Source organism: Siniperca chuatsi, linkage group LG16, assembly GCF_020085105.1.
Source record: "Siniperca chuatsi isolate FFG_IHB_CAS linkage group LG16, ASM2008510v1, whole genome shotgun sequence".
Lineage (NCBI taxonomy): Eukaryota > Metazoa > Chordata > Actinopteri > Centrarchiformes > Sinipercidae > Siniperca > Siniperca chuatsi.
This window is the reverse complement of record NC_058057.1, coordinates 14,253,296-14,266,758: the sequence shown is the minus strand read 5'-3', so window position 1 is coordinate 14,266,758 and position 13,463 is coordinate 14,253,296. Positions and strand designations below refer to the sequence as shown.

The following is a 13,463-nucleotide window of genomic DNA, read 5'->3' as shown; positions in this document are numbered from 1 at the left end:
AGTTTATCACACACTTGCTCACACTAAAAAGAAGGCTGTTGCGTGCATTGAACCTGAATATATTTCAGTGGCACGCTTTTTTTTTTTTTGCAGCTGAAACCGCTGAGAGATCACCCATAATTCACTCCAGTGTAGCGTTTGGCAGCGCGCCACATTAATTGCCAGGGTAATGGGAAAACAGGCCTATTAATCCAATAGGACAGAAGGGCAGGACATACAAATCAAAGCTGTCCAGCCTCATATTGACCAGACTGTCCACAAGAAGAGACAGGAAGAGATTGATTAGCTGGGTGACATGGGAAGGAGACAAGGGCCGAGCGCACGAAGTCACAGGGATTTTATTCAGCTCAGACGCTGCCAGACCTGCACGAAAAAATGGTTTAATATGTATTTAAAGGGCAAGACTCCAATTAGTAGATAGTCCGTCTTGATAATCCCCCACACTGAACCAGAATTCAGTGTCTACATAGATTAGGCGTCTGTGTTTCTTCTTTTCAAATGAGTGCCTTTCAGTTCATGCATGTATATATAGGGGGGAGTTTCAGTGGTGCAGCAGACAGAAGCATAAGTGATGAAGGTGTCAGGAGTGTTGACCTGTTGATGGTTTGAGAATCTGTGTTCTTCTGTCTTTCTTGTCACTCTACATTACTGTCCAGTCGTGAAGAAAAATGTAATGTAGAGCAGCGGTTCTCATACTTTTTCAAGGACCCCTAATTTGATAAGATTTTGTCCCAGGGTACTCCATCTGATAGGATTTTTGCTTTTAGATGTTTTATTACAGAAAGTGTATGAAACCCATGACCGAAATAGTCATACATGCTGTCATTGTGTTACTTGTGGATGGAATTATAATGAAAATAAATGATTCCCTTTTTGCCCTCCACGGACCCCACTTTGAGAACCAATGATGTAGAGGGCAGTGTTTACACACTGATAATGCTCAAAGCATCAGCAGACCTTCCCAAGAGTTGACAATTTTCAAAGTTAGATATTTGCACCTGTATTGTGAAGTTTTTTGTGCATCAAGTCAAGTCTTGGCAATTTGAAAGACCTTGTGAAAAAAGTGGTATACTGTATATGCACTCATAGGAGGTGGCCTTCACTAATTGAAGTGGGCATATTCTGTACACTGTTGCCCATTAAATCTGTCTCTCAGACTGCTGTGTGACAGGAAAAAGCGCAGAGCTTTGTCAGTGAATTGATCTTACAGTTGAAGCTCCATTCTTCTGTTTTTTTGTAATGTGCTTTATTGGCAGCTGATGCATCAGAAGTAAATGACCTTCATTCACACGAGCAGCTTCTGTAATTTTCAAATGTTATCACTTCAATAAAGCAGGAAGAGAGATGCTGTTTATTGTTTCTACAGTTCATTGTGGAAATCAAAAATCCAAAGCAAGAATCAACTACTGCGTGGTGAAGTGAATATTACCACAGGATGGCAGTACCCCATTAGTATTTTCAACTGTTAATAGGACCTTTTCCCTTTCAAGACATTTTGACATGTCTCAGTAGGAAAAGCACAGGTGTAAATAATAAAATTGATGATGGCTGAATTCCATTTAGCTGCTTCAAGTTCAGGGTCCTGGTATTGTTCATGCTGGCTCATTGTCACAGCTTACTTTGAAGCTTGAATAGAACAGAGCCATCATTAATGTTACTAGTCACACCTGTGCTTTTCTAACTATGCAAGTCAAAACGTCTGCTGTGAAAAAGGCCAATCTGTTGGTGACTAACCCTGTATCTCTCATGTCATACTGTCATTGTCTGTATGAATGAGTCTGAGCAAATAGTAATTAAAAACTAACAAAATGATATATTGATGGTTGCCTTAAACATTAATTAGAATCTTTAACACGTCATTTTCCATACATTTGCCATATTTAGATATATGGAAATCAGAAAAATATCCTTAATACAGTGATATTGAGTTCAACAACATATCCCAGTCCTAATACTTCATACTAGTGATCTTTGATTTTGATTTCAGGTTTAGATAAGAAAAAAATGCCCAGACACTGACAAAAACTTAGAACATGTGGGACCATGGTCCTGTGACTGAAACATTCAATTCTTTATCTCATTGGTTTCACTTTTTTTTTTTAAACCTTACACATGTAATAAATTGATTGTTTTTGTAAATGTATTGGTACTGTTTGTTTTGGCTACACTCACCTCACGCACCTACTTTTGCATCAAACACTTTTTTGACTTGTGATAGCGTGTGGTAGGTCTGGAAAGTTTTGCTGAGATTTATAGATATACCAAACAAACAAACAACCAACCAACCAACCAACCACCATTTATTTAAATATTATACCACATTTACCAGCCTAGTTCTTTACGTACATGAGTGGGCTGTGACTGCGCCCTTGTGGGCAGAGTAGTAAACATCTTATTGGCGTTTTAGGGGCATAAAACCAGGAGGTCACAAGTTCCCGATGCGGTGCGAAAGTACGTTTGAGCAAGACAGTAAACACTTAATATCTCTGAACGTCAGGAGATCAACTACAAAAAAATGTCATCAGTACTTTAAAACAAACAAACAAAAAATGAGTCAGTGGCCTATACTGGAGGCTATATTTTATAAGCTTGGTATATTAGTGTTTCAGTATACATTAAGTTGCTGTTTACGAAATGCATTCTGATTAAAAGGTTTTCATGCCAAAAAAACCGTGTCAGTGACAATGATCACAAGCACCGCATAGGACCAGTGTATTATTTTAAAGTTTACCTGGCAACAGCTGAGCTAATACCCCTTTTACTTCAATTTAAAGAACAGTTACCCCCTCATCTTCATGACAAGAGGCTGAATGATTTAACATGTACTGTCTCTTCGTAAATGCACCTTTGCTCTGGTAAAGAGGATGGGTGAAGCAGCTGACGGTGCGGACAGACGCGCAGCCTGTTACCGACCGGGAGTTATTGACAACATGCCACAGGTCTGCCTGGCAGACGACACGGAGGAGCACCGGGGCGAGACCAAAACAGGGACTTTCCATCATCAGTAAGCCTTTATCATCTTTTACTGTTTTCTCTGCATTAGCCGGGTTAAACGGCATCGCTCGCGTCCCCGTCATGCATCTTACAGCGTTTTTATTTATTTATCGCTGTTTTTTTTTTAAATGTCTTTTGGCCTGTAGCGATGACGGTGGTACGAGAGCTGAATTGCTTGACAGATATCAGTAGGATATATGCGTTTACTGCGCCTTTACCCTACAGCTACAGGCTACATAATGGCTGCGCAGTGGCACTGCTACCCATTTGGAGTCCCATATTGTATAAGACAATTACATTAAATTAAAAAAAGTAAACCAGGCGATATAATTATCTATAGGAGACCTGACTGTGAACATCTTATTCAGTGACAGTGCATCAATAAAATTCAGACTTCATCAGCATCTCATTGAAGGGAAACCCCGTTCAATTAGGTTCAATAACCCATAATGATCAGTGATCAAACCGTGGTGACGCTATAGATCTGGTTGTTCTGTAGTTGTTTTACGAGATGTATTGATTTTCAGTGCTATCCAAATATAATAATAGGTCAGATAGTCAGGTAGATAGATGTGTCCCCAGCTTCAGTAGCGCACATGTAATGCAATAAACCGAACACCATGGTAACAGCAGTACAAAACACAGCATTTCCATCACTTCTATAGTCTCCATCCCTCTCGGTTTCTCACAGGTGACTACCTGGTTTGGATGATCCACTTGCTCCTGTGTAATATGGTCTCCTTAACCTGATTGACCATCAGACGAAGCTGCCTTCAGATGCTCAATGAGAAATGTGAGGGAGATTGAGTTAACACAGATGTGACCACTCAACCTACTCTTTGAAGCATAAAAGTACTTGGAGCCTAATCTTATGAGGACACTGGGTTTCTCCCACAGCTGCCTGCTGTGCTGTAAGTATTATGTGTTTGTGTCTAATTGACCCCAAACATAAGTAAAGTCTCTATGTAGGATAACATACTGTACATTTTTGACCTACATATAAAGTATTTGTTCATCCATGACATAAAATGTGAAATATTTCAATGTCTCTGGTTTTCTCTCTCTACTCTGAAGAAAAGTCCAGCTGGGAAGTAAAGGTGCCCTGAGGTAGAGCTATGGGCTGTGGGGGGAGCAGGACTGATGCTCTGGAGCCTCGATACCTGGAGAGCTGGACCAAGGAGACAGAGTCGACGTGGCTGACCAGCACAGACACGGATATCCCTCTGTCGTCCATCCAGAGCATACCCTCTGAGAACTCTGAGGCCAGCTTCACTTCTGAGAAAACAATCAGTCCCGGTAAGAAGAATGAATTATGGTTGAGTGGATGGGTAAATGAATACTTAATTGATATCCTAACAGAAACAGGTAGTAATTTAACTGCTTAACAAATGAATAATACATTTATGGTTGCATAAATTAGTACCTAGATTCCCACCGCAGAATACAGTGCGTTTGCTATTCCAATCTCATTTTTCCTCTTCTCTTTCATTGGTGTCTTTTATTGTGAAACATACAGTAATATCCTGTTGTATTGTCACTTATAGGTCTTTGCACCAAATGTACAATTGTCATTTTTATTTGCTATATTATGACTTTTGTTCAACAGGACTGTTTTAAAACCAGTGTAATATTTGCTTTTATTCCCTCTGGGCACAGAGAGTTCAGGCTTTGAGTCATATGCTGAAGTAATTTGTATTAGCAATAGGTGGTCCTTTTTTTACACTCCTAACATCAAAGTTAAGTGTGATACCTATACAGTAATGTTAAACACTTCTAGAGGTTTTGCACATCTGATTCAAAAGAAGAATCCATTATGCACAAGGACCTCATGCTGTAGTTAAGGATTATGATATAAGGATGCTTTAGAAACCTTTCTTCTAGTGTGCAATTAATCACTACATACAGCTCAGGGACAGATGGATCAACTATAATTCTGTAGTTCGCACTGAATTGTCATTGCGTTTCCTTTGAAGTCAGGAGATGAATCAGTAAAATGGTCCATAATCAAATCACGGCTACATCAAAAGCCACTGTGCTCAAACAGGACTTGGCTCTCATGGCAACAGATACAGCTGTTAGTGAATGCAGGCAGAGGAGCCTTCATGTAATTGTGAAGACAAACCCAGTTTCGCTCCACTCTGCAGAGATAAAAACAGATCCATGTTTTTGCCAAATTAATCAGCAGCAGGCAACCACAAAGATCAAACAGTGGCACCACAATAATGTAGCAAATGTACATGTATGTTACATTTTCCTTTTTAAAAAAAGTGTTTATTCTTCTTTGTGTGTTGGTTTTCTCCAAATAACACCACATGTGGTCCATGTTCATACATCACTAAGGAGGTATACAATGTGTTTAACATCATCCAGTACACTTAACCCACACTTGATGTTGTTGCAATTCACCAAGCAGGATAACAGGGAATACAAGGGAACAGGACCCGAATGCACCAGAGACAGAGCAGGTGCAGATCAATGATTTAATAGAGAACGCAATGCTTACATGGGTAGTCAGGCAGGCACAGATCAAAAAACCAGGAGAGTAGTCCAAACAGGCAAATAAGTCCAAGAGGGAACAGACAAAATCCAAAACACACAGTGCACAAAGGACTGGGCACTTGACACCAGGTACAAAGACGATCTGACACAGAATAAAGGAAGAACACAGACTAAATACACTCAGGTAAGGGAGACAACGAGACACAGGTGAAACCAATAAGGGCAAGCAATCAAAGACAGGAAGCAAAACTACAAGACACATGGGGAAGGGAGAATATTTCAAAATAAAACAGGAAACAGATAGAAAACATGAAATTGAGGAAAACTCAAAACTAAGAGGGAGAGCAGAACTTGACAGATGTGTAACAGTGTTTTTCTGTTATTCATCACACTTCACGGCTCCACACTGCAGTCACATTAGTTCAGTGGTGGCAGTAATGCACCTGTAGGCTTTACAAATGACCCACTTCTACACTACACAAATCATAAATAGTGTGATAATAGTGATATTGGCAGGACTGGAATACACCATTATTTTGGTTATTTTGAAAGAAACATACTCAAAGAAACCATAGCAATGAATAAAAGCTCAGTGAACACGTAAACAGGTCACTGTCTCCCAAAGCTGAAAGAGTGCATTACAAATTTATAATGAACAATTATCCTGTCCCAGATGTCGTAAGAAGCATTTATATTTTGAGGTCAGCCCCTGATTTCTTTGTTTTATAGATCCAGTAACAATTAATAATTTATTTTTATTTTAACAATTTATTTTTTACTGTATGTCCAAAAATGACAGTTTCAGCACTTGATTTAATACTAATTCCATCTTTTAGATTATATGGATAATCTCTGAAATGGTTCATCTAATATTGTCAACATAATTAATATTATGGGTAAACATCATTATTTAATTCCCTCTTTTATAAGAATTGTTCTAAAATATGTAAAACATATTATAACTCCATATAATGATATGTTTTATACATTTTATTTTATGTATTGTTCCTTCAGCCCTTTGAATGTTTGTTTTTCTGCTAAAATAATATTTGCTGTATTGTTATCTGGGTATCCCTACATTGTCTGCAGCTACTTTACATGTAAATACATTTTAAAAGCATCTTACCTCAAGCACCCATGAGTTTCATACATCTATGAGTGATAGGGCCTTGTTAACCAAGCATGCTCTGAAAATCCTCCACACACTTGAAGTCTTTACACTGTTGGAAATGACGAGAAATGCATAACATACATATGCACAGACTGCAGGTGTGCGCATTGGGACAGAGACTACGTGTGCATTAAGGGTACAATAACATCTCACAATATCAGGCGCTTTGATTTGTCCGAGGGTCACTAGGTCACATTCAGCCCATTGTCTCTTCATCTTCACAACATGGCCCAAAACAAACTGAAAGTACATGTTGAGGTTTTCACTCTCACATACGTGACTGTAAAGCAAGCTTTCAGCCTCTTTTATGATTCATTGTAAGAGTCCAGTTGTTTAGTTGCTCCATGTGACAAAGCTGAGGTTTTGTTTTGTTCCAGTTCCAGATTTCTTTGAGGACAGCCTTCCTCTTCCTGCACAGGCATACCTCAAGGTCTGTTCGGCCGTGTCTGAAGTTAGTCTGAACGACATGAAGCCCAGCAGCCCCCCTGCAATACTGGGCTCTCCACCCAAAGAGGCGGTGTTACCGTCATCTGGCACCACAGTGCAGCGCAGAAGTGTTCTACACACTGAAGAGATTGTAAGACTCTCCCCTGGATGGTTTTAAATGCTCCAAGTCAGTTCAGAAAATCAAAGCACCTTTTCTTTTATATTAATTTATTGAGTAAAAGTAATGAGTTGTGGGAGACTGACTTGGAGAACCAAGACCACTGTTTTCATTTTTATGTCCTGCTCACATGTTACACTTAGAGCTGAAACAATTAGTCAAACAACTGATTAGTCAATCGTCAGAAAAGAAAGTGGCAACTATTTTGTTTTAGTCATTTTTCAAGCAAAAATGGCAAACATTTTCTGGCTCCAGCTTATCAAATGTGAGAATTTAGATTTATTTTTTTCTTTGTCATACATGATAGTAAACTGAATACATTTGGGTTTTGGACTGTTGGTCGGACAAAACATTTGAAAACATCACCTTGAGTTGTGGGTAGTTATAACAGGCATTTCCCACAATTTTTGTCACTTTAAAGACAAAACAATTAATTGAGAATATAATATGCAGATTAATCTATAATGAAAATTGTTAGTTACACCCCTAGTTACACTTGTCTCTGTGTTTAACATTTGAACACACGTAAGAACTTAGCAGCTAAAGAACAATCATGATTTTTTTAAAAGTAGATTCTTGCACCACAAATTCGCCTTGTCCATAGATGATCTGATTCGATTTTGGATATATTTCCATATTAATGAGGAAAAAACATTATGTAGCTCAAATTCTTCCCCTTGTCATGACACAATCTGCATCTAAACAAACTTTACAACAAAATTAGCGTTGTGTTTTTATAATGGCCCATCTTTCATTTTTCATCATTATCAGACAAAATGGCAGGACAATCGGATGTCGACCAAGCAGGTGACCATCACAGTGACAAAGAGCATCCATCAGGTGGACAAGAACGGGAAGGTGAAGAAGTCCCTCACCACCTACGAGGTTATGAAACCTGTGGAAACCCTCAAACAGGTGGCCACACAAAACACTTGAGTGCAGGCGAGACTGGAAGAAGCCAAAGAAAAATTAAGATAACTGTGAAATAAGTGAAGTGATTGTGTTTTTGTGGAAAAATCTTTACGGTCTGAAGGCTGTTGAAAGGACAAGAATGCGTGACTTTTCTCTGAGACTTTGAACTGTACGCTTTAGATTGTCATACTGAAAACGTGGCTCATTTTCATAAAAAACAAAGTTTAACTAGGCCGTATTGTATTTAATACTGTAAGCTGTATTTCTATGGTGCCTGTTACAATATTTTACTGTACTTGGACACGTTGAAAAAATCGACATGTAAAACTGTACGTCGGTCAGAGAAAATACAAAACATGACATTTTACAGTACAGACAGTATCAGACCAGAACTAAATAAATAAATTCATAGTATTCAGTAAAGACAGCCTGTTTTAAAATCATTGAGAGGAAATCATTACTTGGCACAATTTAAATTCCACAAGTGAGCCAAAATCTAAAAAGCATTTTAACCTCAATTTTAAGATCCTTTTAGGATAAATATATGTGTAAAGCTATTAATACTGTATTATTTCATTTTATTGAATATTCACAAATTATAAATATTTTCTAGTTTTGTTATTTGACATGTAGTTGCTGCTGTGCTACAATCTGTATGGCTCAGGAAAATGAAATTGATTGTGATGATTGCACTATTGACAGTGAAGCCTGGACAGGAGTTTGTGCTGACAATGTAAAAAATTGTCTGACTACATCGTGTTGTGTTGTTTGTACAATACAGTGTTAAATTTTCTTATGTAGTCATTCGTGTTTTCTAATGACAATAAATTAAACAACTACATTTATGGTCCTCATTTTAAATTACTTCATACAAGCTGTATATCCGTTTTAATGACAGAAACACAGGATAAACATTTCGACACTGAGGAACTGTGCTGACAAATAAAACACATTAAACATGCACTTTTCCAGGATCATCATGCAGTATACATTATAGATAGCATGTAGCATTGTAGCATCTTCTCTGGTAGCTTGCATTTTTGTATGAGCAATTGATGACCAATTGCAGAGTTTGCAAGAGGTACATGGGGATCAGTGACTGTAAAAACAGTTCTGGGGTCAGCTTTGTGTTGAAAGTGTGTGGATCTGTTTTTGATGGTCGTAATGTATTTGTCCTGATCTGAACGACGGCTCTTCCTTCTCCATCCACTCTTCCGCGCAGAAGTCTGGGAAGAAGAAATGGATTTCTCTTTGTGCCGACTCAAAAGAATCTGGAAAGAATGGAGATTAGAAATATGACCATTTTAAAAAGGTACTCACTCATCAGTACACTAAGCGTAAATCTTTAAGCTTGGCTGAAATGGTCAATGGAAAAATTTACGTTGTGTCCAAAATCACTCCCTTGTTCACTCAGTAGTATACTCTATAGTGAGCAGTAAATCGAGATTTACTTTTGAATCATCATTTTGCGTCAATGGCGATTGGCAATTTTTCTATCTATAAAATGCAGCATATTGCATTGTGCAGTTGTTAGCAGAAAGCAGTGGTCATGCCATGGATACTACTTTTTTCATTCCATTCTATAGGATTGTTTGAGGCAATTTTATAGAGCATAAATTTCACACTCAGAATTCAAACACAAACAAAATGGCAGAGGGTAAATATAGTACACTATATAGTAAATAGGGAATGGTTCGGACACAGCCTAAGTGATCTGTTAAGGCTAAGACTCCTATGATGAGTCACAATGGACGTATTGTTGAATAATAAGACCTTTGAGAACTGACATTGCTGTAATTTCAGTTCATGAGGCTTTCAAACAGCCAACAGCTTCTTGCTGAATAAAATGCAAAATGAATGATTGAGTGAATATTTTTTAACTTCATCCAATTATGAAGATTAAAACTCCAGTATTCAAATATTTTGCAGTGCAACTTGCCTAAAGGATGAAGTTTAAATGTAACGCTATTTGTGTTTCTGCCCTATCATAACACTGTTATAGCGATAAGCTAAACCTGGTAAAATTGCAGTATGTGATTTGACAGCCCATGTGATAAAGCATGGGTGTTGGACATGTTGTAAACCTGTTGGCCTGCATATGAAGCACTGAGGAGTCTTACATATGTAAATACATGACACTCGACATACTTCCTACCTGAGCCATGAGTCGTGTTTCGTGTGTCTGTGAGTCCAAACTGGGCCCTGATGGAAGCAGGTGAGGTGTATCTGGCTCTGAACACTTTGGTCGGCCCCATCAGTTCTCTCCAGTGACGTATAGCGTCCTCTCTGGCTAAAACGTACGCTCGCATCGGACCACTGTGAGAAAGAATTTGACAGCAGTTTGAGTAGTCATGAATCACAGTTAAATATTATGCCATGCAAGCTTACAGTCACTGCAAAACCACATACTGCGCTGTGTGGCCGTTACAGACATTTGATTTTAAACACTGGATGCTTTCTAACACTGACAGCATCCAGAGAAAGGTTGCTGTAGCAACTACCGATTCACTGCTGTGAGGAGACAAAAATGATAACGTGATTACAAGCAGCTTTTCTAATCCAGTCGGGGCATGTGGAGCTATTGTGAGCAGGCTACACAGTGATTTTCAGACAATGGCATGGCAGATCGCTGATAACTGTTTTGACGTTTCAGAAAATGTATTATTGGTGACTTGCTGAGCACGAAATAGGAGCAGCATCAACTGAGGTGTGCGTTTTCTGTGTCAGCCCAGTGGGTTACGTTATGTGGAAATATTCCATTTCAAATACATTAGACAGAAAACAACATTTATCCAAATGCATCAAAGCATCAGTCATTCATTCAACGCTGTCATGGTTTGGGAAATGTACATCTATGATGTCAGTGTGGAGGCTTACCTTGACATGAATTCAACAAGTCTTTGGTAGAAGAATCGCCCTAAGAAGCAAAACAAAAGCAAGTTAAACAGAGCTTTAAAAATTTTCTCTAAAATACTTTAAAACATCAGTACAATTCTTCACTGTGTGACTCAGGAAGAAACATCATCACTAGAAGAAATAATTTTCAGTTATCCTAATCATGACAAGAGGTTGTTGTTCCCTCTCTTGTTTTAACCTACACGTCTGCTAAAACGGGCTGCTGACTCATTTGTTTGGTCAGATAGAGTCACTGCAGCAGAACTTTGTTCATTAAAATAAATCTGAACATAGATGAGTTGTGTCCACACCTGAATGTTCAGCGTAAAACCTCTCAGAGTCCTGTCTCCTCCACACGAGATCTTTGCATCTAACAATCACAAAGCTGTTGTCCAGGATTCTCTGGTGAAGAGCCTGAAAGTTAAAAAAAAAATTGTATTTTTTTTACCTTGCCGTGCCATACTGTAGCTGATAATCAATAAACTGTATCTAAATTTGTTTGAGTCAAAGATACATACAGGGTACTGTAAGAAAGAAAAGGGAAAGCATTTCAATATTATTATATCATCTGCCGGTATTACACCTGCCCGAGGGAAGATACTTACAGCCAAATATTCTGATACAAAAGGTCATTCTCCTGCTCTTTATTAAGATGAAAACAAGCGTAAACTGGTCCAATTTATGTGGCTTTGAAATGGGACCTTTCACTGATGGAATATTTTATAATTGACACAGCTTTCATGCCTTTGAGGCCTTGGAGCGTGTGAATCTATCAAGACAGCAAATGGAGCTTCTTCTTTACTGTCTGAATTAAAGTGAGAGTATAGCAGGCTTAGGTTATGTCAATGAACAGGCCACTCCTTGGAATTATTTTATCTGACAGTGAGCTAAAATAATAATAAATGAATAGAAAAATAAAGACACATTTAGCAATCAAAAATTTAATTTATCTTATGACATATCAAAATAAGGCACATAATACCTCAACTTAATATTATTCACACCGTATTTCAATATGTGAAGTCAAATTGTGGAATTCTCTGGGAAATGACTTAAAATGCTGTTCAAATTCAGTTAAAGAAAATGTATATTGATCAAATAATATGGGTGGTATTTGTATTTGGTGGACTGTTGGTGGTTGTGTATGCATATGCGTTGCTGTTTTGCTTATGTTTTGCCATATTTTGTAGAAAAAAAAGGTTGTTACAGAATAGCAGTAGTGGCAGATCATCTATGTCTATGTCATTGATTTATTTTGAGAAGGGGGAAGCTAATATAATAGTCTTCTCCCTGCAATACAATATACAATGCACAGAGGTGTGTAGGTGGAAAGTGGGACCCCTAATGAGTTAATCCTGCCATACTGAAAGGTCATTAAACCGCTTAAATGTTTACAAAATGTTTACTCTTTATCTGACATCCCTGCACACTCTGGAAGACTCACAGAATCAGAATCAGAAATCGGTTTATTGCCAAGTGGGTTTTCACATAGGCCTACAAGGAATTTGACTTTGGTAATTTGGTGCATAACGGTCACAATAAACACAGAAAGAGAAAAGAAAAAACAAGTACTGCAAAAGTCAAGAATTATAAATATAAAATATAAATTTACAATAAAAAATATTTAAAATATATCTGTTTTAAAATGACAAGAGCTGTACAATGTTAAAAACGAAGAGGATGGAATGTGCAAAATATTGACTAAAGACAAACTGCTAGTCTACCTGAACAAGTCTGGAGACAGTCTAAAAGAAGTTGAAGGATTCATGTATAGCAGTGAGGTGGTATGAGCTCACCTCTAACATCACAGGATGAGCTACAGCATCTGGTTTGATGACCGCCAGGGTGAGCTGCAGCACTTTGGACAGGCGGCGAGCTGTTAGCAACATTGTCTATAGAAGAGACAGACATCATATGCTCATCATATACACTGTATCAGTGTATCAACAGTTAGCTGCTTGATACACAGCTTTAGCTAATTATTTATCATGAAACCTAAAAAGGCCAAATAAATTCAGTGTAAACAACATAAGTAAACAAGATACGACCTTCGGTACTTAAGTAACTAAAGTGTTCAAGCTCATAAATATTTCCTTCCGCCTCAGTTACACATACCAACCTCTGAATACTGATTGGTTTCCAAAATACTGGTCAGTTTGAAGAGGAGAGCACAGCAACGGGCGCCGCCATACTGTCGCAAATATAAACTCGTTACTTTAATATCAAGTGTCCATTCCGTGTCTACAAGTACAAGTCATTTTAATTTGGTTTATGTAACTATATACTGAAAATATTAACGTGATTTTAACGTTAATATGCGAATAATCGCTCAATGACTCCTCGCACCGGTCAGTCCGCTCGTAAATACTGTCCCCAGAAACTGAACCA

The 13,463-nt window shown here is 38.1% G+C and overlaps 2 protein-coding genes across 4 annotated transcripts; one reads left to right on the top strand and one right to left on the bottom strand.

Moving 5' to 3' along the window:
• Positions 1 to 1,088: 1,088 nt before the first annotated feature.
• Positions 1,089 to 9,021, top strand: baalcb (BAALC binder of MAP3K1 and KLF4 b). Of its 3 annotated transcripts, none has more exons than XM_044169791.1 (4): positions 1,089 to 3,905; positions 4,069 to 4,290; positions 7,042 to 7,241; positions 8,040 to 9,021. In XM_044169791.1, exons 2-4 carry the CDS (start codon positions 4,110 to 4,112, stop codon positions 8,202 to 8,204), a joined length of 546 nt encoding a protein of 181 aa, XP_044025726.1. In that variant the 5' UTR covers positions 1,089 to 3,905; positions 4,069 to 4,109; the 3' UTR covers positions 8,205 to 9,021. The 3 variants fall into 3 exon arrangements, with proteins under 3 accessions (XP_044025726.1, XP_044025727.1, XP_044025725.1); XM_044169792.1 differs by having other exon boundaries at positions 1,129 to 3,004; positions 3,686 to 4,290; XM_044169790.1 differs by having other exon boundaries at positions 1,129 to 4,290.
• Positions 9,022 to 9,049: 28 nt separating this feature from the next.
• On the bottom strand, positions 9,050 to 13,463 carry nme6 (NME/NM23 nucleoside diphosphate kinase 6). The gene is made up of 6 exons (XM_044169789.1): positions 13,195 to 13,463; positions 12,872 to 12,967; positions 11,387 to 11,489; positions 11,058 to 11,097; positions 10,336 to 10,496; positions 9,050 to 9,451 (listed from the first exon to the last, which is right to left on the bottom strand). The coding sequence occupies exons 2-6, from the start codon at positions 12,962 to 12,964 to the stop codon at positions 9,300 to 9,302; spliced, it is 549 nt and encodes a 182-aa protein (XP_044025724.1). The 5' UTR covers positions 12,965 to 12,967; positions 13,195 to 13,463; the 3' UTR covers positions 9,050 to 9,299.

Bases quoted from the DNA above. Each gene is read 5' to 3' on its own strand.
- baalcb (XM_044169791.1), top strand. From the start codon at position 4,110: ATGGGCTGTGGGGGGAGCAGGACTGATGCTCTGGAGCCTCGATACCTG. The intron at 4,291-7,041 runs GTAAGAAGAATG...GTTTTGTTCCAG, and splicing joins TGAGAAAACAATCAGTCCCG to TTCCAGATTTCTTTGAGGAC. The intron at 7,242-8,039 runs GTAAGACTCTCC...CATCATTATCAG, and splicing joins TTCTACACACTGAAGAGATT to ACAAAATGGCAGGACAATCG.
- nme6 (XM_044169789.1), bottom strand. From the start codon at position 12,964: ATGTTGCTAACAGCTCGCCGCCTGTCCAAAGTGCTGCAGCTCACCCTG. The intron at 11,490-12,871 runs GTGAGCTCATAC...TTTAACTTTCAG, and splicing joins CTCATCCTGTGATGTTAGAG to GCTCTTCACCAGAGAATCCT. The intron at 10,497-11,057 runs GTAAGCCTCCAC...TCTTTCTCACAG, and splicing joins CTTGTTGAATTCATGTCAAG to TGGTCCGATGCGAGCGTACG.